The sequence below is a fragment of the Strigops habroptila genome, chromosome Z, assembly GCF_004027225.2.
Source record: "Strigops habroptila isolate Jane chromosome Z, bStrHab1.2.pri, whole genome shotgun sequence".
Classification (NCBI taxonomy): domain Eukaryota; kingdom Metazoa; phylum Chordata; class Aves; order Psittaciformes; family Psittacidae; genus Strigops; species Strigops habroptila.
In genome coordinates this window covers 49,953,267-49,975,059 of record NC_044302.2, presented here as the reverse complement: position 1 = coordinate 49,975,059, position 21,793 = coordinate 49,953,267, and the positions used below count along the sequence as shown (strand labels likewise).

Below are 21,793 nucleotides of genomic sequence, written 5' to 3'. Positions count from 1 at the left end.
AGTAGAAAGAAAACCAAAGTAAGTATGGGGTGAAATCAAATGCCTTGAACTTACACTTGGTTTTGCATTCCACGCTTCATCTGTACGAGGACCCTGAGTGCATCTCCTGTCTAGGAGTTTAGTTTAGCAGAGTTCAAGGTGATCTCCTTCACTGAGAGGAGCCATTGGGAGAAAAGCTAGAAGGAAGGGCCTGGCCCTGCTGTCCTGTGAGACCTGCTTTTAATGTGATGCTTTACTGCCTGAGCTGTGTCACAGATGTGTAAGCAGGTATGTTTGTGCCTGTCTCTTACCTTCTTGATCCTGATCTGGACTTGGACATGGTGTATGGGCTTTCTGGCCTAATGTGGGACCTATCGTGTCACTACAGACTTGCTGTGTAACCCTTGGACTGAGTCTGGCCCTGATCACCGTCTCTGGATCCAGCTGTGACAGTGGCATGCCACTTAGCATTCCCAGTCGTCGGGACTTACTGCTCTCACCTGCCTTGTTTTCACACCCATTTCCCATCTTACCTTCCCTTGCAGAACCAGCTGGCCCTTGCTGCTTTCTGACAATGTGAACTTAAAAGGCAAATTTATTAAACAGTTGTAATTTGGGAATACTAGACATAAATTTATTTATCACTTCGGTTTTTAGGCTTGTTTTAGTAGTTAGGATCTCTGCTTTATTTATTGATTTATCTAATCCAGTGAAGAGAAGCAAAGTTAAAAATATTTGAGTATTGTCAAAAAGATATGAAATTAATACATTTAGTTAGAGTGCCACTTGATTGTCAGGATATTATTGCAAGCTTGAGAACCTCTTGATGAATTTTTCGACAAGCTTGAATGATTGATTGCTTTCTCCTAAGTTCCATGTTGTCCACATCTCCTAACTCATCAGTCACTTACCGGAAGTATACTATATCTTTATCATTGCTGCGTGCCCTTCAAATACAATAAGAATAGAAATAAGTATCTTGGTTGTTTCTTTTAACTACAGCAGGTCCTAAAAAAAATTCTTGACGTAAATATTTCTTAAAATACTTTTGTTACCATGTGAAAGCTCATAAATGAACAAAAATTCCATGTATTTATTAGTCTTGCAGGATTTTTTTTCCATCCTTAGAGCAGTGTATCTGCAAAAGAGGAAAAAGAAAATACAGTCTCAAAATCTTTAAGACTTGCCTATACTGTGTGGTAATTTTAATTATTGGAGGAGAACAGAATAGGTTTGTACATTTTCAGAATAACTTGTATCTAATTCATCTTGCCTTTAAGTAAAGAGATAGACTGAGTGACATTTCAAAGTTGTTTATAGCTTTCTCTTGTTACAATTTCAAAGCATTGGAGGGTAACTTACATTGGAGAGGACCTCAGGAGGCCCACAGTTCAATCCCATTCTCAGAGCAGTGTGAGGTCGTACCAGGTTGCTCAGGGTCTTGAAACCTCCAACAGAACTGTCTCCATTTTATTTTTTTCCAATTATTTCACTTTTTTTCACCTTAAATTATTTGCTTCAAATAATTAAATTCCTCATTCTCTGCTTGTTCATTGAATTCCAGTTCCTAGAAAGACAAAAAATGATGTGCAAAAGTGTGGTAACAGTCTGCTATGCTAAATCAGTTGTTAAACAAGCCAGAAGCATGTCATTTTTGTCTTGCACCTCTGTACTTCTCAGTTCAGTGAGAGTCATTGAGATACTGCTCATTTTCAGTGAGTGATGTGGTATCTGAAACATTTTCAGAAAAATCATTGCAACTTTGAAGAGGGTTTTAGATTATTTCATTACTGTCTATGGAGGGATTCTCCTTTGTTACTGTAGCAAATATGCTGAGTAATTTCTCTAGCCAGCGTTCCTGTATTTGTGCTTCATTGATCTAGGTGATGATGGATTATCGTGGAATGCTTTTATGCAATAGTGCATTGTCTCCTGTCACTTTCTGCCCTTACCACAATAAGCTATTAGACCATTTGAAATACCTGAGCGATACTTTAAAATAAAAGCAGACACTCTGAATTGACACTTTTGTATTGTGTGGAGTATTAGAAGTTACAAGCTACTAAAATTCAGATCAAATGTATGAATTAGTCTTGGAGAAAGATATCTAATGTGAAGAAGAAACACTGCTGACTGCTCAGCAGGGCTCTTCCAATAGTAGCTTTGGAGCCTGGTGAGAGTGAAGTGTTTGGACACTCTAACAAACACTGCGGTCAAAGTTGTAAGTGCGTGGACTCAGGTGTGTGCATCTTTGTTCTCCTTGTTCCAGAGCTATATGACATTAAACAAAGTCAAACATAGGGGGAGCGAGCTTTGTGTGAAAGGAAGTTGAGAAGGTGGAAAGCACTATTCCTTCATCTAGTTCCTACCTCTGTACTTGCTACCTTCCATAGGAGAGTATATCTTTTTGCCCTTTTTTGCAGGACCAGTGACATACGCTCCCTGTTGCTGCATTTGTTCTTGCTCCTTCTCACATGCAGTGGGATGGGGTGCCAAGGTGCCAAGGATCAACCATGTGTATGTCCAGGAGGAGCAAACAGTGTGAAAAGACCTTTCAGCTCTTCAGAAGATGAGCAGGATTGCCTGATGTCTCAGCTTTTCTACTTTGCGTGCATTATACAGAGAAGAAGGAGAGAAGAGAAAATAAGTAGATGTGGTGGGGGAAAGACCTGTTGCTTTGGACAAGGATTGGGGGAAAAGAGAGCAGGTTCTCTTGCTTCCTGTCCCTGGCAAACTTTTACTCGTTGAGGAGCAGCACCCTGCCCTTCTCTCAAAGGGCTGCACTTGACCTTTCTGCTCTTGTCTCAACCTCAGTATATACACCTTAAACCTGAGGAGGAGCTTTGCTTTACAGGTTTCTTTTCCAGTCTCAACTTACAGGTACTAGGGCACAGATAAGCTTTTTCTTTAGTGGCTCATCATCAGTTATTCTTTGCTCTGCTCCTGTCATTGCTGAACATTACGCTGAATGCGTAACAGTAATTTGTTACATTGGTGCTGTGTAACAGTCACTACAGTGGTACATGGTGAAGGTGAAAATGAGGAAGTCTGATAGTCATAAGTCACGATCTTTCTGCTGTAGGGTGTCTTAGTAAAATCCGTAGCTTACTGCCTTCTTACAGCTTCAGTCTCCCCTTACATTCTGGGGAGATCTTCATGGTAGGATTCACAGGGAAAGTACTGATGATGAGCTCTGAATCGTTCTGTCAACATGGATAGTCTTTTTCTCCTTAGTTGTTAGAGCTATTTCAGGAACACAGTTTTCCCTGTCCCTGATGGCTACTTACTTATGTAGTTGAAAAAGCTACCTGTTTTTCATACTTCCTGGTGTGCTCTGGATTTTGTGTGCAACCAGACATGTATTTGATTGTAAGATTTCCTCGCTGGGGTATCTTGGTGGTTCAAGACTGCTCACTAAGGTGAAAGGAGATCAGGTTGGAGGAAAGGAGGGAGCTGCTGCTCCTTACATGCTCTGCTGAGGCTGGGTGTGAGGGTCTTGGTGGTGACAGCACTTACTTTTGTGTTGGTCTGGAATTCTGTAGGGGGAAAAGGAGAGTTTGAGAGCTGTTAGAATACCAGTGCTGTAGGAACTGATCTGCTTCTCCAGGTATGGCAAGAATATCTGAGAGATCTCACACTAGTGTAAGGAAACCTATCTTTGACCTGCTAAGAAATATTCTGCCTTAATCACAGGATGTGTTTTCTGCTTTAGGTATTTGAGTAAAGTTAAATACTTAGGCATTTTCAATAGAAAATACTTCCTTCAATTTTATATTATCCTTTGTTACTTTGTGGTCTTAATCACTGAAAAAGTTAACTGGGTAAAACATACAAGTCTTGGACAGCTCTTAATACTTTCATTACTGTATGTTACCTCTGTTTTTCTCTTTGTACATTTTAAATTTCCTTTATTGATGATTCAGAGTATCTAGGCTGACTTTTGGTCTGTTTCAATGCAATTGTGGTATAGAGTCTTGGAAAGCAGAAACCTCTCTGAATTTGTAAGCCTTAATCTGGTTACATGCAGCAGCTTGATTCATGGGGCAAGCGGGCAGTGTAGTTTTCCTCTACAGGTCTAAATTAGAGCCCTCTGTCTCTAAGGGCAGGAAATATTAATTTCTTGGTATAATTTTGGGCAACAAGCTTAAAATCTTGGGTTTGAACCATGCATGATGAAAAATGCATATTTAATTTCATTACTGTGACTGAAATCAGCAGGTATAGCTGCTTGCTTAAAACTCTTTTCTTGGATGTAATTTATTAAACAACCAGAATGTTAATTTGCGCGCAAAATAAGACAAGTAAAAGATCGTGCTGTTTATGCCTTCATTGGTCTGTAAATCCTAAATAAAAGTTCTTGTTTAGTAAGATGCTTTATTGAAATTCTGATGTAAAGAATATGGCTGTATTGTAAAGTAGCTTAAAGAGTAAGTGTTCAACTGGTAAAATAATTAATATTATAGTGTATTCTAAATATTTCTTCAGAGGCATTTGAAACTTTACTTTTTTATTCCCGCTTTCAGGGAAATTCAAATGGCATTGCTACTGTGGATGTTTCAGCAGGTTTTGTGGGACTAGAAAGCTATGTGGAAATACCAGCTATCTTCTTTACAGCATTTGCAACATATGCAGGACCTGTGCTTTGGGCCATTCATCTGCTGTGCTACTTGAGTTCTGAAGTTAGCAGGTAATCATGTTTCGTATTAAAGTAACCCTCCTCTCTACATACTGCACATACAAATGCCATCCATATAGTGTACTCCTTGTCAAACAAATAGTGTTGGTCACATAATTTTCTTCCTTGGAAGTTAGTTTTCTGGTAAGAAAATGCATGTGTGTGTGTTTTTTTTTTTTTTGTGGGGTTTTTTTTTTTTTTTGTAAGAGTTTTTATCACCTCACTCTTCCAGTTTCATTTTCTTTGCAGAAGTTTTGCACTGGGAATATAAGTGTATGTTTTACTAACTTTGTTTCTTAATGAGTTCTCAGTTTGCTGTGCTGAGTTACTTACAATTTTATTATGTTTTGTTGTAACAGCATGTGCTGCCTAAAAACATTCTTCTTGGAATCTACTAAGTAGGAGACCTGAGAAGGACTTTTTAAAGTAATAGATCAGAATTCATACTTAACTAATGGGCTGTTCTTCGAATGTCTGTCCTTGTTTGGCATAGGTAAACCAGATTTATTGTATGTTACTGGTTATTGCAGTCATTTGTAGCTAAAATATTCATGCTTTTTGGTATCTTGTGTAGTGGATGGGTTAATGGAAAATTAATTAGTGCATTTGGAATTTTAAGAACACATAATTGGAAATTGCTTATGTAACTTAAGAGTGTGCATGTAAAATCCAATTGGAGACTCTAATATTGCATTTAACTCATCATCCAGGGCATTCAAAGTGAGAGATGCAGTATGTTATAATAGAGAAGTTGATATATTTTAAGAGACATAACATTTGACAGTGACTAAGTTCTTACCATCCCAGAGTCTTTTGTGTGTTATCTGTGGAATATAAATGTACTTTTTTTTAATCTTTTTTTTTTAATGAGGGACAAAAATGTTGCAGCAGGTTTGGCAGGTGGGACTTCAGAAGTATAGTTTGTCACAGCTCTTTGCCTTATGCATGGTCATCCTCTGTAAACCTCTGACTTACCTTTATCTGCAGGGTGTCATCCAGTCTCATCCTGTTGGTGCTTTTTGTTTTCTGGTTTCTCTTCTCTGTTTGCTTTTTTTGTTTTGGGCTATACCTACGCTGTGAACTTGCGTTGGCATGTGTGTATCCATCAAAAATGTAAAGGAGATTTGATCCCCAGCTGACTAAGCTGGATAGACGAGTGGAGGTTTTTGAACCAGGAAGGACCTTTTCTAATAGGCTAAATTCCTGCATAATCATTGTGTCCATTGCACCATATTAACAGGTACCTTTAACAGGTGGAGTTACTGTTTACCTTAATTCACCGATTTGCCTGTCTGCCATAACGCTCTCTAAAGATGTCCATCTCTCTATTGCAGTGGAGTTATGCAGCCCAGTGCTGGGTCATTGTATTGCTCTAGTAATGCGTTCCGTAGCATAGATTGAGACAAACTGTAGAATACTAGCTCGTAGTCTGAGGCCAGCTACCTTGCAGTCATCTTTGTTCTTATATAGATTGGTACTGTCTAAGTGCTGGTCTTTATCTATAATGCCTCTGAAACCCATCATTTTCTCTATTCATTCTGATATTTTTTTGCTTCAGAGGAGTACATGTGAAATACATTAAATATTGATGTCTAGATTTGTATAACCACAGAAACCCCTTTCTTGAATTTTCCTGTCTGGTGACTTGACACCAAACTCAGTATTAAATCTCTGTTTCTAATGCTCCTCAGTTTAGATTTAGTTACTGCTTTGCTCCATCAATGCATCTTCCCAGTATCAAAGCTCTTCAGGTTTTCTTCATTCTTTCAACTCTCTTTAAAGAGAACTATGATATATCTTATATAAAGCCCCACCTCTTGTCTTCTAGTAAATATGTGACCCATGACCCAGGGTATTACTTAGGTTCTGTTAATCTACTGTTTTCTCCAATTCCTTTATACCTCTGTCATGCTTTGTTTAAAATGGTGCTAGACAGTTTCACTGGTCACATCCATGTTCCTGTGTTGTTGTCTGGTTTTTTTTTGCAGTCCTGCTTTCCATTCTTTGTTATTACACTGTAGGTGCTTTGGAACTGGAATCTTTTGCCTGTGCTTGGAGGGGTCTGAGCACAGAGGAGTAAACTGCGTCAGTGCCATTGTCTGTTAAGGGAGAAAGAAAGAATAAGACCACCCGTAATATTTTTAAAGAGCTGAAGTTTTAATGTTGTTTAAACCTTAGGCTGCAGGCTGTGATGAACACTAACATACAATGAAGAGAAAATGATACCATACAGCATGTTTTTTTCAAAGCTCTTCTAACAAGATAATAAAAAACTTTAACAAAATCTGTAAGGATCTGTACTTGTTTAGCATTGTTTCAGATAATGTGCCTCTGCAGTCGTGTTGATTATTGTTCTGGTGTTTTCTTGGTTGAATTTTTGCAGATTAAAAGTTCAGCTAGTAGTGTTGCCAGGTACAGTGCTCGTTTAAACTGCTCTCAAGTGGGTAGCTGTGACCTGTAATACCCACATCACTTATGTAAGTAGATTCCATCAAGCAGCTCGTGTCTGTAGCCATTTTAAAGTTCATTTGGGTCAACTGGTAAGGTTGTTTTCTCTATGGAACAGTACATAACTCTGGACTGGAATCTCTGTAGCCGCTGGGACTTCTTTAAATTGGTATGTTATGGTGCTCAGAACTTGGTCTGAACACTTTTTATTTTATTCTTCTGTTTTGTTGTTGCTGCCCAAATTACTTGGTTGTCATTCTTTGAAGCCAAGGCTCAAACTGCAGAAGGCAGAGGTTTAGCTGCTTCCTGTGTTTTCTTAAACGTATAGGAGACTGAGATTTTAAAGTGCTGGAAGCTTTTGAATTTTCTTCATAAAGGATTCTTATTCACTGTTTTATAAACAATATGACTTGGTCAATGAGATTCAAACACACACCCCCTTTTTTTTTTTTTTTTTTTAACATGGTCCTGAGTGCAAGATGAAGATCCTTTCCAGTCTTCCTCCAGATAGGAAGGTCTAATCCAGCTGCCCTGTTTCTTCAGAGTATGCTGATTGGATCTCATTAGATTACCACAGGATGTCATCAGGATTCCTGAGCCATCCTGATACAGTCTTAGCTGAATGGATGTGCCCAGAACTGCTCAGCAGTGCCATTCTTAAAGTCCCTAGCATCCTGCAGCCTGTTTTAGTACTGTTGCATCTGAGGAAGTTGTTCTGGACAGGGAAGCCTGACTTCACTGCTAACTGACTTTGTTTATTTCAGACACTTAGCAGAGCTCGTGTCTTTTGTAGCTGCATCAGTTGGGTTGAATTACCAGAGCTTCTTGCTGGAGTTTTTAGGAGCTGAGCTCCGCTGGGGCATAACTTCTTAGGGGCAAGTACACATGCCTACCCTTCCTTCTCTCTGCACTTTGCATTTTTGGAATCACGGAATACTTGAGTCTGGAGTCCAGCCCTCCTGTCCAAAGGAGTGTCAACCAGAGCAGGTTCATCAGGGCCATGTTTAGTCTGTTTTTGAGTATCTCCAAGGATGGACACTCCAGGGTCTCCTCAGGCAACCTGTTCCAGTGTATGACAACCCCCTCAGCAAAACAGCTGTTTTCTGATGTTTAAGGGGAATTTGTTATATTTCAGTTTGTGTCCATTGCGTTTCATCCTTTCACTGGGCAACACTGAGAAGAGTCTGGGTACATTGTCTTATTTCTGCCCATCAAATGTTTATGAACACTGGTGAGATCCTTGATGGGCCTTCTCAATTCAAGGCTAAACAATCCCTGCTTTCTCAGCCTCTCATTTTATTCATGTGCTCCAATCCCTTCTTCATCTTTGTGACCTTTCAGTGGACTTGCTCATACACCGATGTCTGTCTTGTACTCGGGAGCCCAGAACTGAATCCAGAACCCCAGATGTGATCTCACTACTACTCAGCAGGCTGGAAAAATCACCTTCCTCAGTCTGCTGGTTCTCCTTTTCCCACTACAGCTGGGTTGGTTCAGGGGAACATTGCTTGCTCATGATCAACTTATTGTCCACCAGGAACAACCTATGTTGTTCTACGAAGCTGTTTTTCAGATAGCCCCAAGCCTGGTTCATGGGTTTATTCTTCCCCAGGTGTAGGATTTGGCATCTCCCTTTGTTAAACTTACTGAGTTTCTTGTCAGATGATTTCTGCAGCCTCTTGAGGTGCCTCTGAATGGCAGCAGATCCATCTACTCTATCAGTGACTCCTCCCAGTTCTGCCTGGTGTGCATACTTGCCAAGGAGGCACTCTGCCCCATCATCCAGGTCATTAATGAAGATGTTAAAAGAGTATCAGCCCCAGTGTCAAGCCCTGTGGTTGTTTGCTAGTGACTGGCGTTCAGGTGGACTTTGTCCTGCTGATCACAGCCTTGTGGGCCTGGCATTTGAGCAGGTTTCAATCCACCTCATTATCCACTTTCCTAGCCTGGACTGCATCAGTTTGCCTGGGAGGTTGTTATGGGAGACGGTGTTAAAAGTCTCCTTGTGAGGTTAAAGTGCATTAGATGCAAGCAGCTAATGTACCTTTCGCCAGTATAGTAAAATGGAGTAGAAGATAAGTAGGTTTTGAAATAATACATTTACTGTGGAAATGTCGTTGTAACTCCTTAAACTATTTGCTTTCATCTGATCAAACACGTGGAACTATAAAATATTCTTCTCATATGGAAAGGTAAATGTGTTTCTAAAATAATTAAGTGGCTTGTGATAGACAGTAACATGGGTGTTACTGCCACTTTTAGTCCTTCAGGCTCTCCTGAGAAACTTGACAGCTTAAATGTGATGGGATTTGCACAGACAGAAATAGAAAGAAGAACTCTTTGGCTTCAGTCGCCATGGAAACCATGCAATAACTCTTGAAACTATTTTTGAGACAGAGAGTACTGATTAAACGGATGTCTGAACTTAACTAAGTATTGTGTGTGTGACTTGCATAAATTCCAGAGAGCACCTGATTTGTGTAAAGGGTAGCTTTTACGGTGGCCACTGTGTTGCTCTGATCTGAAGTACAATTTTGGATTTTGGGATCCTTATGACCAGGAAAAGGGCCATGTTGTTGGATAATCTGACCTATATTATGTTGACCTCACTGTGCAGTACACTCCAGATGGATTCAGTTTTCAAGCTCCCACCCAAACAAAATTGTCATGTGGGTGGTGTTCACAGTGTTGTGTAATTACCACTCTTTAGCTAGGCATTGTGATAGTTTTCAGATTTCTTGCATATTGGAATCTGTGTTTTAAGTGGTTTAATGAGTCAAGTGTCAGGATGAACTGGTGGACATTTCCTAGCATTAGAAGGCTGCATGCTTATTAGATTTTCTTCGTTAGCTATCAATAGTTTTAACAGTACTTTCATGTTACCAAATGGCTTTCAGGTATTGAAAATGGGCGTTATGCCCAACAGAAGGATGTTAGTAGTTGCCAGACTTTTAATGTTATGTTGTGACTTTGTTAGTTTAGAATGCTGGCACAGCAAGCTTAAGTTTTGCTGTGAATTCTATTATAATGCTGATCTAAACAGAATTAGGAAGGCATGCTAGCTAAGGGATTTTCAGCAGTTAACATCAGCTTTTGCTATCTTCAACCTAATGTGTTTGATTCATAGAGTCCCCCATTCACAACCGATGTTAAAACATTAATCCTTTTTCTTTTGGACATAGCCTATCTGAAAACACTGAACCCTTCGGTATTTGTTAAAGTAGTTTTTAATTCTGGTTTCACCCATTGTCTCTTCGTTAATTTGGTCAATTAAAGCTGAAAAAATGTTTGCAACTAGCAATATACTGCTACTTTCTCTAGAATGGTAGTATCTGTTACCTATTGTGTTTGCCAGTAGTCCCCTTGTCTAAATAAATGAACAAAATTAAAAAAGGTGTAAAAGAAGGTACCTACCTTTTGTGGATGTGCATGGAAATCTGGAAGTGATTTGATAAAACTGGAATGGAGTTTTACTGCTGCAAGCCGGAAGAGTATTTTACTCACTCAGGTATTTCTTGATATGCTGTCATTGCAGTGATGGCTGAAGATATCTTTTAGATGTTGTTAGTGCTCTCTCCTCATTCATTCCTTTGTCATGCTGGTGAGACACTAACTTTTCCTATGAGGTTTCCTTTAGGCAGCCATGGCTTCTATACTGAAAAGTATTTTCTTAGTGAAAAGTGATCCAGCTAAGTAGGATTGCCTGCAGTTGCCTCTACGCTATAAACAAATGACAAATTGCTTCAAAGCCATTTCAAAATAAATGTCATCCTCTTGCTCCATGGACCAGCTTTGCAGCTGTGTTTTAGGAGCTGAAACACTTTCTATGTAAATGTTAGGGAAAGTTCTGTGCACAGAATTTATAGATGCACAGGTTTGGGCTGGGTTAGGTTATTTTTGCTTTGTGTAGATAGATGTAAGCTTCTGAACAGATTTGGAACTTAAAAAATTAGGATCTAATTTTTGGTAAAATTGGCATATCCAGTGCCAATGAGGCTTATTTTCTCATAATTACTGATAACCCTACTTGAGAATTTGTGGTCCAGTGTGCTTGCTACTACCCAAATGCATTGTAGAGATGGCCACGCAGCTTTTAAATGGTCTTATTAATGTTGTGTACTGCTGTTGGTATGAGATTTGTTCTCATTGATAGAACTGCTGGCTTAAGTAGAGGCCACTTTAAGTAAGCATGTCAGAAATGCTTTTAAATTTTTAAATCATTTATCACTTTATGGGTAGTCTTGAACTGAAACGAAAGATTTCTGAAACGGTTTTTTATTTCTGCCCAAGCTCTAATTTGAGGGGTTTATGGCTCTTTCCATAGAGGCACTTTCATCCTCTCTCATGCATCAATATTCCCCATTTCTTTCATGTTGCAGGCTTTTCCAACTTCTCACATGTGTGCTTCCCACCTCTCTGACATGTACTTCCCCTCCTTGCAGGTGCTTAACTCTCGCTCATGGGCTTTTCCACTTTTGCTCTTTCCTCTTCCATGCGCTACTGTACCTCTCATGCTTCGGCCCCTTTGCAAGCATTCTTCTCTTGTCTTGTGCTTCTCCATGCGCTTTCCTCCTCAAACACTTCCTCCTTCACAATCACACATCATGCTTTTCCCCTCTCTCATGCATACTTTCTCCCTCTCCCTGTTGTGCTTTCTCACTCATGCACGCACTCTCCCTGCCTTGTGTGTGCTTTCTCCCCTGCTCACTTGCACATCCACCTTCTCTTACGCACTTCTCCCCTTCTCTCACACACTTCTCCCCTGCTCAGATGCGCTTCCACCTTCTTTCATGTGCCTCTCTCCCTCTCTTCATGCCTGTTTCCCTCTCCTTTGTGCTCTTCCCCTAACTGGCATGCTTCCATCTCTTTTGTGTGCTCCTCCACTCCTTTGTGTTCCCTTCTTGCATGCATCTCTCCCCCTCGCTGCTTTCCCTCTCACACATGCACTCTCTTCCCTGCGCATGTACTCTCTCCCTTTCGCATGCGTGCTTCTCCTCACACGTTCTTTCCTTCTCTTACTTGAATGTGCTTTGTCTCTCCCTTGCTTTCTTTCCCTCGTCTGCACTTTCGCTCTCATGTGTCTTTCTTGCATGTTCTTCTGTCTCTTGCTTTTCCTTTTCCTGTCTTCCTTTCCCTGTGTAGATTTTGTCCTTTCCTGCATGCTTTCCTATGTCTCAAATGTTTTCCATATCTCTCTCACACACTCAAATTCTCACAAATTAAAATTACTTGCACTTTCCCTCTCTGTTGCATGCTCAATAGCTTGCCTGAGTTTTCATCTCTCTCACCTATTTTCTCTCACTTGCCTTGTACTTCCTTCCCTCATTCACTCTTTGCTGCTAACATTGTCTCTCCTTTATGTGCTTTCCTGTCTCTGACAAACTTTTCCTTTCTTGCATGCACGTTCCCTCTTTTAATCTTGCAGTCTCTCTCGTGCTTTCTCCTTCTTGCTAGCTCTCTGTCCCTTCTATCTGTACAGTTCTTCCTCTCAATCTGTAGAGCTTCCCCCAAACAGACCCTCCTTTCTGCTTGTCTTGGACCTGCTTTCTCTCTGTCTTAGATTTGCGTTTTCCATCTCTTGGGTTATTTCCTGTCTCTTGGATGCACTTTGCCTCTGTCTTTCAAGCTTATTGAGTCCCTTCTCACTGGTACTGGCTTTCCCCCTTCTGTCATTCCCCTTCATTCTCTCCCTTCATTTCTCTTCCCTCCCTCTGTTGGTATCTGTGTACTGCTGCCTTCAAGCTTCTCCTCTCTTTCTCTGTGCAGCCATATTTCCCTCTTTCTGACACCCTTTTCCTGTGTGCCTTTTGCCTTTCTCTCAGATGTGCGTTGCCTGCCTTCATGTACATCCTTATCAGTGGTCTGGACTTCGGGATTGAGCGAACCCTCAGTAAATTTTCGGACAGCGCAAAGTTGGGTGGGAGTGTTGATCTGCTGGGGGATAGGAAGGCTCTGCAGAGGGATCTGGACAGGCTGGATCGATGGGCTGTGGCCAATGGTATGAGGTTCAAGAAGGCAAAGTGCTGGGTCCTGCGCGTGGGCCACAACAACCCCATCCAATGCTGTCGGCTTGGGGAAGAGTGGCTGGAAAGCTGCTCTGCAGAAAAGGACCTGGGGGTGCTGACTGATGGAGCTGAACATGAGCCACCTTGTGCCCAGGCAGCCAAGAAGGCCAAGGGCATCCTGGCCTGTATCAGCAATAGTGTGGCCAGCAGGGCCAGGGCAGGGATCATCCCCCTGTACTGGGTGCTGGTGTGGCTGCACCTTGAATACCGTGCCCAGTTCTGGGCCCCTCACTACAAGAGAGAGATTGAGGTGCTGGAGTGGGTCCAGAGAAGGGCAATGAGGCTGGTGAAGGGTCTGGAGCACAAGTGTGATGAGGAACAGCTGAGGGAACTGTGGTGGTTTGGAGAAAAGGAGGCTCAGGGAAGACTTTAAGGCTCCCTACATCTACTTGAAAGGAGGTTGTAGCAAGGTGGGTGTTGGTCTTTTCCCAAGTAGTGAATGACAGAAAGAGAAGAAATAGCATCAAGTTTAGATTGGATATTAGGATATTTAGATTGGATATTAGGTTGCTAAACCACTGTCCATCATATTTGAAAAATCGTGGCAGTCAGGTGAAGTTCCCGATGACTGGAAGAAGGGTAATATAACCCCCATTTTCAAGAAGGGGAAGGTGGAAGACCTGGGGAACTACAGACCAGTCAGCCTCACCTCTGTGCCTGGCAAAATCTTGGAGCAGTTTCTCCTGGAAAACATGCTAAGGCACATGAAAAACAATGAGGTGGTTGGTGACAGCCAGCATGGCTTCACTAAAGGGAAATCCTGCCTGACCAATTTGGTGGCCTTCTATGATGGAGCCACAGAACTGATGGACAAGGGCAGAGCAGTTGACATCATCTACCTGGACTTGTGCAAAGTGTTCGACACTGTCCCGCACTACATCCTTGTCTCCAAATTGGAGAGACATCAATTTGGTAGATGGACCACTCGGTGGATAAAGAACTGGCTCGATGGCCGCACGCAAAGAGTTGTGGTAAATGGCTCGATGTCCAGTTGGAAACGGGTAACGAGTGGTGTCCCTCAGGGATCAGTGTTGGGACCGGTCCTGTTCAACACGTTTGTCGGTGACATGGACAGTGGGATTGAGTGCGCCCTCAGCAAGTTTGCTGACAACAGCAAGTTGTGTGGTTCGGTTGATACGCTGGAGGGAAGGGATGCCATCCAGAGGGACCTTGACACGCTTGTGAGGTGGGCCGATGCCAACCATATGAAGTTTAACCAAGTCAAGTGCAAGGTCCTACACCTGGGTCAGGGCAATCCCAGGCACTGCTACAGGTTTGGCAGAGAAGAGATTCAGAGCAGCCCTGCAGAAAAGGACTTGGGGGTGTTGGTTGACGAGAAGCTTAACATGAGCCAGCAGTGTGCGCTCGCAGCCCAGGAAGCCAACCATATCCTGGGCTGCATCAAAAGAAGTGTGAGCAGCAGGTCAAAGGAGGTGGTCCTGCCCCCTGCTCTGCTCTTGTGAGACCTCACTTGGAGTACTGTGTACAGTTCTGGTGTCCTCAACATAAAAAGGACATGGAGCTGTTGAAGCGAGTCCAGAGGAGGGCCACGAGGATGATAAGAGGGCTGGAGCACCTCCCGTATGAAGACAGGCTGAGAGAGTTGGGGCTGTTCAGCCTGGAGAAGAGAAGGCTGCATGGAGACCTCATAGCAGCCTTCCAGTATCTGAAGGGGGTCTACAAGGATGCTGGGGAGGGACTCTTCCTTAGGGACTGTAGTGGTAGGACAAGGGGTAATGGGTTCAAACTTAAACAGGGGAAGTTTAGATTAGATATAAGGAAGAAGTTCTTTACAGTGAGGTTGGTGAAGCACTGGAATGGGTTGCCCAGGGAGGTTGTGGATGCTCCATCCCTGGCGGTGTTCAAGGCCAGGTTGGGCAGAGCCTTGGGCGACATGGTTTAGTGCGAGGTGTCCCTGCCCATGGCAGGGGGGTTGGAACTAGATGATCTTAAGGTCCTTTCCAACCCTTACTATTCTATAACTCTATGATTAGGACTCGATGAACTTAAGGGTCTCTTCCAACCTAAATGATTCTATATGTTCCCTCTGTTACGCTTTCCCTCCTCCCCTAATGCTGCATGTTTTGCCTCTCTTGGCATTTCACCTGTCCTATGTGCTGTGCCTCTGATATGATTTTGTCTTCTGCTTCCCCTCTTCCCTGTCTCATTCTGTCACTTTGCCCATTATGCATCTTTGCCTCTTGCATGCATTATGCACTTCCCTCCACTTGCATGCCTTCCCTCTTGCACACTTCCTCCCTTACATGCATTTCTCTCCCTTATGCATGTTTTTTATCATGTGCATGTTGCCACTCGCACACACTTTGCCTCCCACATGTGCTTTACCTTTCATGTGTTCTGCCTCTCCCTCGCTTGCACTTTCCTTCTCATGTGTATGCACTTTACCTTTCTTCCTTTCTTGCATGCATGTATGCTTTCTGCCTCTCTCCCTCACTTTTCAGTCTCTTGTGCTCATGCTTACCTCATGCGTGCAAGCTTTGCCTCTTGTGAGCATGATTTGCCACTCTCTCTCCCTCTCTGATACACATTTTCCTGCTTTGTCTTAAACGCTTTGCTGCTGTTGTGTCAATTTGGCACTTTGCTCTCTCATGTTCTCTTGCTTCCCTGTAACATTCTGTCCTGCCCTCTCACGCATTTCCATCTCTCAGCTTTTCTCTCTTACTTGCACTGTCTCACTCAAGCTTTCAGTCTCTCACTATCCCTCTCTGTTGCAGTTGCTATCCCACTCTGCCCTGCCACAAATCTCTCACCACCACCACCCTTTCTCAGTCACCCCTCACCCCCTTGTACCTTCCATCTCACTCACCATCTCTCTTCCTGCCCCCCATGCCCATCTTTCTCACAATCTTAAACACACTTTTCCTCTCTCAGATGTACTTTGCCTGTGACAGCCTTTGCTCCTCTCTTGGTTTCCCTACATTTTCTTCTGAGCATTCCCTCTTCCGCACTTTTCATTGCCCCATCTCCCTGTTGCTTTCTTTTTCTCTTGCTCTCACCTTCCTTATGTATTTTTCTCTTCCTCCACTTTCTTACTTTCTCAGATGTGCTTTCCTTGTCTCAGACGTGTGTTTTCTCTTTCTCTAACACGTTCCTTCTTTTGTGTTTTCCTCTTTTGCTTGCACTTTCCTGTTTGTGCTCTTTTCTACTTGCACTTTTCTTCCCTTGGTCTTGTGCTACTTCTTGCTATCTGTTGCTGTCCCACTCTTGCATTTCCCTTTTCTCTTGCTTTCCCTCTCTCTTGGACTGTCTTTGCCTATGTCTCACATGATACTCCATCTCTGACGGATTTCCTCTTTCTTATATGTGCTTTCCTTCTTATGCTTGTGGTTTCTTGCTTGTAACCTTGCTCTGCTATTCACATTTCACTCTTCCTTGCTCACTTCCTCCTTCTATTGCTTTCTCTCTCCTAAAATTTCTGTTTCTCTCAGACGTGTTTTCCTGCTCTTCTGAATGTGCTTTGCCTTTCTCCTGGACATGCTTTCCCACTCTCTGGTAAGCTTTCCTGTTGCATGTGCTTCTCTTTTCCCAAGGGAGACTTTCCTTGTCTTCCTTGTGCACTCACACTCCCTTGCACACCCTCTAGCATCTTTCTTCTATTTATCTCACTTTCTTGCTCTCTTGCATGCACTCTTCTCTCTTCCACACATACCTTACTGCTGACACACCTCTCCTTGTACTTTCCCTCCCTCTTTCTTTTGCTGTCGCTCTCGGTCATGTGCTGTACCTCTCTCTGACACACCTTTCCTTTGTATGGCTTCACCTCACACACGGTTTGCCTCTCTCATGTGATTTGCCTCTCAGAGTGGTTTATTTACTCTCTCCAATGCATTTTCCTTCTCTCATCCCTCTGCCTCTTGCTTGTCTTCCCTCTTGGACACACCCTCCCCTCTACTCTGCCCCTTTTCCTGTCATTTCCATTTTTCCACTTTCTTGTTCTGTCTCACTCTCCATCTCCTTCTTTCACTTTGCTACTCTGTCTTTTGTTTTCCCCATCTCTTGCATGCTTTTCTCTCTCTGAAACATTTCCTTCTTTGCAGGCACTTTCCCTCATCTGTGCTTTCAGTCTCTCTTTTGTACTTTCTTCTGCCTGTGGCTCATTATCCCTCTCTATTGCACAGCGCACTCCTCACTATCCCTGACATTTACAGTCTCATGCTTTCCTTTTCTCATGTGCTTCAACACTCTTGCATGCCTTTCCTTTCCTTTTGCATTTCCCTCTTGCTTTTGCCTTCCCTTTCTCTGTCTTGCTTTCCCATTCTCTTTTTTTCTTCATATTGCATGCTTTCTCCCTATTGCGCAATTTTCATCTCTCCTGCTTGTAGTTTTCCTTTGGTCATGCTTCCTGTACCTTGTGATTTTTCCTCCCTTTCTTGCTCTAGCCCTTTCTAACCCTTGCTATCCACCTCTTTCGCTTACTTTCCCCTTCACTCTTATTCTCTCTCCCTCTCCCCCCTTCTTTCTTTCTGCCTCTCGATTTACTTCTGTTTCCCCTCTCTATTCCTTTTGTTTTCACCTCTTCTCACTACTCTCCTCATTTGCCCTCTCCCTTTTTCTGGTATTGCTTTTTTCTGTATAATTTTTGTGCTCTCTTGCATAATTCATCAGTCACCTGCTTTCTTTTTGTTTGACCTTCTGTCTCACAGGTGCCCTTTCCCTGTCATGTGCACTTTTTATCTTTCTGTAGTTTCACAGTCTTGCATGTTTCATTTTTTTCCTGCACTTGCTTTTCCCTCTCTTCCCCCTCCCTCGCATGCTATCTCTGTGTTGCACAATCACTTCCTCTTCTGCTTGTACTTTCCCTAACTCATCTTTTGTCTCTTGTGCTTTTCCTCCCCGTATTGTGCTATCCCTGTCTCTCACCGTCCTTCTTTCTTAGTGGCTTTCTTTTATCTTTCTCTCTCAATGTCTTGTCCCTCTTGCCACCCTCCCATTTCCTCCCTTGATGTCTCTCTTACCTTCCTTGCTTGTGCTCTTTCTCAAACACTTTCCTCTTCCACTTTCCCTCTCACATTTCCCCCTTTTGTCTTACATTTTTTGCTCTCACAGATCCTCTCATGTCCCTCTCTGACATGCTTCGCCTTTCGTGTATTTTTCTTTTCCTTGCACTTCCCTCTCTTCACTCTCACTTTCTAGCCCTTTCTCTTATGTTTTCCCCTCCCTTGGTGGTTTTCCATCTCTGGCACGTTTTTCTAGTTTCTTACATTCACTTTTTCTCTTGCTCATTCGTGCTTGCAGTCTCTGGCTCATGCTTTCGTTACTTCTGTCACTTGTGATCTCTCTATTGCTTGCTAGCCCTACTTCTCGGCATCCCTCTCTTTCCCTTGCTATCCCCCCTCTTTGTCTCTCTTGCCTTCCCAGCATTGTCTCAGGCATGCTTTCCCTCTCTCTCTGATGTGCTTGCTCTCTCTCCTTCCCTCTCTCAAGCTTTCCCCCTGTCTTGGCCACTTCATCTGACGTGCCTCATCTCTTGCATGTGCTTTGCCTCTTTTGTGCACATGCTTTGCCTTTTTCAGATGCTTACCTGCTCTTGTGGATTTGCTTTGCCTCTGTCACATGCTGTTGCACACTCTGGCATACTTCCTCTCTCTGTGATGTGATTTCCCAGTTGCTCATGTTTTCAGGCTCTTAATTGTGCTTGTAGTTCCTCTCATGCTACCACTCTGTATCTCTTGCCACCCTCTCTCTGATTCCAACTCTTATTCCGGCTCTTTGCATCTCCCTCCCCTCACGTTCCTCCCATTCTGTCCCTTCCCTGCCCCCCTTACATTCCCTCTCTCACGTGTCACATCTCATTCATTCCATTTACATGTCTCTCTCCGGCTCTGCATCTCACTGCCATGTAATTCCTCTCTCCCAGACATGCTTTACCTTCCTCTTTTTATTGCTTTCCATCTTACATTCACTTTGCCTCTATCTCTGTTTGCTGTCTCTCTCATGTGCTTTTGCTGTCTTGTACCTTTATTCTTTCTCAGGTGCTTCCCTCTCTTAAAGGCTGTTGCTTTTAACATCTTTATCTTGCACCCTTCCCCATATACTTCCTGCCTCTCTCACACAATTCTTTCTCTTTTGATTGCACTTTTCCTCTTGCTTGCATGTCTACTTGTGCTTTTCCTCCCTCTGCTTCCTCCTATACCTGCCTTGCTTTGCTTTTCTGTTGCTTTGCCTCTTTCTCTCTCCTTCACCCCTACTATGTTTCTCTCTCTCTCCTTTCCTTTGTCTCTCTAAGACATATCTTCCCCACATATTGCTTTCCTTCTCTCCTTCACGTACTTCCCTACTGCCAAGTCTCAGATGGTTTGCCTCTCTTACCTTTGCCTCTCTGCCATATGGCTTGCCTCTGTCTCTCTGCCACCTACTTTGCCTGAGCCTCTCTCACACATGGTTTACCTCTCTCATGTGCTTTCTCCCTCCTGCTTGCAACCCCTCCCACTCTTGCATGCTTTCTCTCTCTCTCTTACCTGCTTTTTCTCCTGGGTGCTTTCCCTCTCTCTCACACGCTTTCCGCCTCGCAGGCTTCCCATGCCCTTTTCCTCTGCTTCTGGTGCACCCTGTGTCTGTTTCTCAACAGCCTCCCTCTTGCATGCATTCTCCCTCATGTGCTTTCCCTCACGCATGAATTTTGCCTCTCTTTCATGCTTTCCTTGTATCTCGTGTGCTTTTTCTTGCTTGCTGTTGTCATTGTCTTTCACCTCCTCAACTCATGTGTCTTATTACCCTTCTTTATCCGTCTTTCTTGTATGCTGTCTCAAACAGTTTCTCTTCTTGCTTGCACTTTCCATCTCACTCATGCTTTGTCTTTTACTAGTGGCATTCCACCCTCTCTCCCCCTGTCCTGCTTTGCCTCTCTCTTGCTTCCCCCCCCCTCTCATCCCATACCCTCTTTCTTGTCCTCGGTTCCCCTTTTCTCTCTCTTTCTTCAACTCCCACCCACCTAATCTCTGTCACTGCCCCCTCTCCCTCACTCACGTGCTCACTCAGCATCACAGTTTGCCACTCTTACCCACCATGCCTCTCCGTGGTGTGCTGCTCCCGTGTGTCACGTGCTCTACCCTTCTCCTCCTCCCCCCACTCACTCTTTATTACACACTAACCCCATCTCCACATCATGCATTCTCACTCACACACATCTTGCCTCTCTCTGCCATGCAGTTTGCCTCTCTGTCATGTGCTTTTTGTCTTGGACCTGCAGTTTGCTCTCTCTCACACATGCTTTGCTTCCCTTGCATGCATTTTCATTGGCTTGTCCTTTACTGTTTACCCTTTTCTCTCATGTTAACTCTTCCTCTTGCTAACATCCGCTCGCATGTTTTCCCATGTTTCTCATACTTTTCCTCTTTCTTGCATGCTCTTTCGCTCACTCATGCTTTCAGTCTTGCTAGTGCTTTTCCCCTCTCTCCTGCTTTCCATGCATGTCTTCTGTGCCTCCACTCTTGTATGTGTCTTTGTTCTCTTGCACACCCCCTCTGTCTGTGTCAGTTTGCTCTTCTGCTGTTCCCCTCTTTTGCATGCTTTCCCAGGCACACAATCTTCTTCTCTCTCACTCTCACTGTCAGGTTTTCTCTCTTCCCCCCTCTCACTCCATCCTCTCCCCTACCCCCATCTTCCTGTCCCTCTGCCTCACTTGCTGCCCCCAAATAACTCACTCACTGCCCTTTCTCCCGACGCTGCCCTCCCACTTCTCTAGGTGCTCCTCTGCTTCTCTTGGTGGCCCTCTGTCTCTCACCCTATCTTTCTCACTGTTGCCTGCTCCCTGTCCCTTTATCTGTCTCTCTTCCTGTTCTTGCTGTTCCTTACTCTCAAATGCTGTCCCTGCTCTCTTCCTTTCGTCTTTCCCCCTCAGTGTCCCTTCCTTCCTCTCTCACTTTCTGTCCCTCCCTACTCTTGCTGTCTATTCCACTCATTTCTTTATCCCCCACTGTTCCTTCTGGTCTTTTCCTGTGCCTCACTCTTTCCCTGCTGCTGTACCTTCCTCTCTTTCCCTCTCACTGCCCCTACTGCCCCCCCCATTCCTTTCATTCTCCCTGTCTTGCTTCCTGCCCCCTTCTCTGTCTTCTTGTCCCTACATCTCTCTTTGTCTCTCTCACCAACCCTACATTTCTTTCATACTCACTTTCCCTCTCCCTTTCTCATAATTTCCACACATTTACACTTTTTCTCTCTCATCTGTTCCTTTCTCTGTCTCTCTTGTTCCCTCTTTTGTGTATTTTCCTTTCTTGGACATCTTGCCTCTCCCACAAGTATTGTCCCTGTCTTGCACATACTTTGTGTCTCTGGTGTGCTCATAGCCTCTACTGCATTGTCCTTGCTTGCACACTTTTTGCGTCCCTTAAATGAGCTTTCCTTCTGTGCCTTACAAGCTTTTTCACTCATATTCACCCTGTTACATCCTTTCTATCTCAGTTTCTCCATCTCATGCTTTCCTTCTCTTGCACATGCTGTAATGTGCAGCTTGGCATTCTTGAGCTCTCTCACATGCCCTTTCTCACACTTTCTCACTTTTGCAATCTCTTTGTCATTTGCCATCCTGTGTGCTTTCATATACTGTGCCTCTCACTTGTGCATCCCATCTCATGAACTTTCCCTTTCTTCTGCCTTCTCTCCAGTG

The 21,793-nt window shown here is 43.4% G+C and overlaps 1 protein-coding gene across 7 annotated transcripts in view; it reads left to right on the top strand.

Moving 5' to 3' along the window:
• PIGG (phosphatidylinositol glycan anchor biosynthesis class G) overlaps window positions 1-21,793 on the top strand; it is a 105,827-nt gene that overhangs the window by 68,142 nt on the left and 15,892 nt on the right. For 6 of the 7 annotated variants that reach the window (XR_003989326.1, XM_030471331.1, XM_030471333.1 and 3 more), the window contains one exon: window positions 4,503-4,666. Coding sequence is in view for 6 of the 7 variants with exons in the window: in XM_030471331.1 (XP_030327191.1) it covers window positions 4,503-4,666 (164 nt within the window). In the remaining variant the exon portion in view is untranslated. Of the gene's footprint in view, window positions 1-4,502; window positions 4,667-5,013; window positions 5,221-21,793 lie in introns of those variants that run through there. The other variant, XM_030471334.1, reaches the window with a different exon arrangement.